This window comes from Pteropus alecto, unplaced genomic scaffold, assembly GCF_000325575.1.
Source record: "Pteropus alecto unplaced genomic scaffold, ASM32557v1 scaffold30, whole genome shotgun sequence".
Classification (NCBI taxonomy): domain Eukaryota; kingdom Metazoa; phylum Chordata; class Mammalia; order Chiroptera; family Pteropodidae; genus Pteropus; species Pteropus alecto.
In genome coordinates, this window is record NW_006429782.1 from 56290 (window position 1) to 56532 (window position 243).

The 243-nt window shown below is 71.2% G+C and overlaps 1 protein-coding gene across 1 annotated transcript in view; it reads right to left on the reverse strand.

Annotated features, from left to right (window-relative positions):
- The window catches only part of C2CD4C (C2 calcium dependent domain containing 4C), a 2876-nt gene that overhangs the window by 1971 nt on the left and 662 nt on the right, over positions 1-243 (reverse strand). The window contains 2 exon segments of the mRNA XM_025041164.1: position 1; positions 4-238. The exon segment at position 1 is cut by the window's left edge and continues 1971 nt beyond it. Coding sequence (XP_024896932.1) covers position 1; positions 4-238 — 236 coding nt within the window.

The following is a 243-nucleotide window of genomic DNA, read 5'->3' on the forward strand; positions in this document are numbered from 1 at the left end:
TGTCCGGCGTGCTGTCGTCGGCCGACAGGGAGCCGTGGCGGCCCACTGAGTGCTTGAGCTGGCTCACCTTGGCCTGGCTGTCCTGGGCAAAGCCTTTGAGCAGCGACATGGAGCGCGACAGCAGAGGGGACCCGAACGGGGAAGACTCGGCCGACGAGCCCGTGTCACTCTCCCCACCGCTGAAGTAGCGGCTGGGGCTCATGAGGGCCCCGCCGGCCTCCCTGGGCGCCCCGTCCCCCCCGC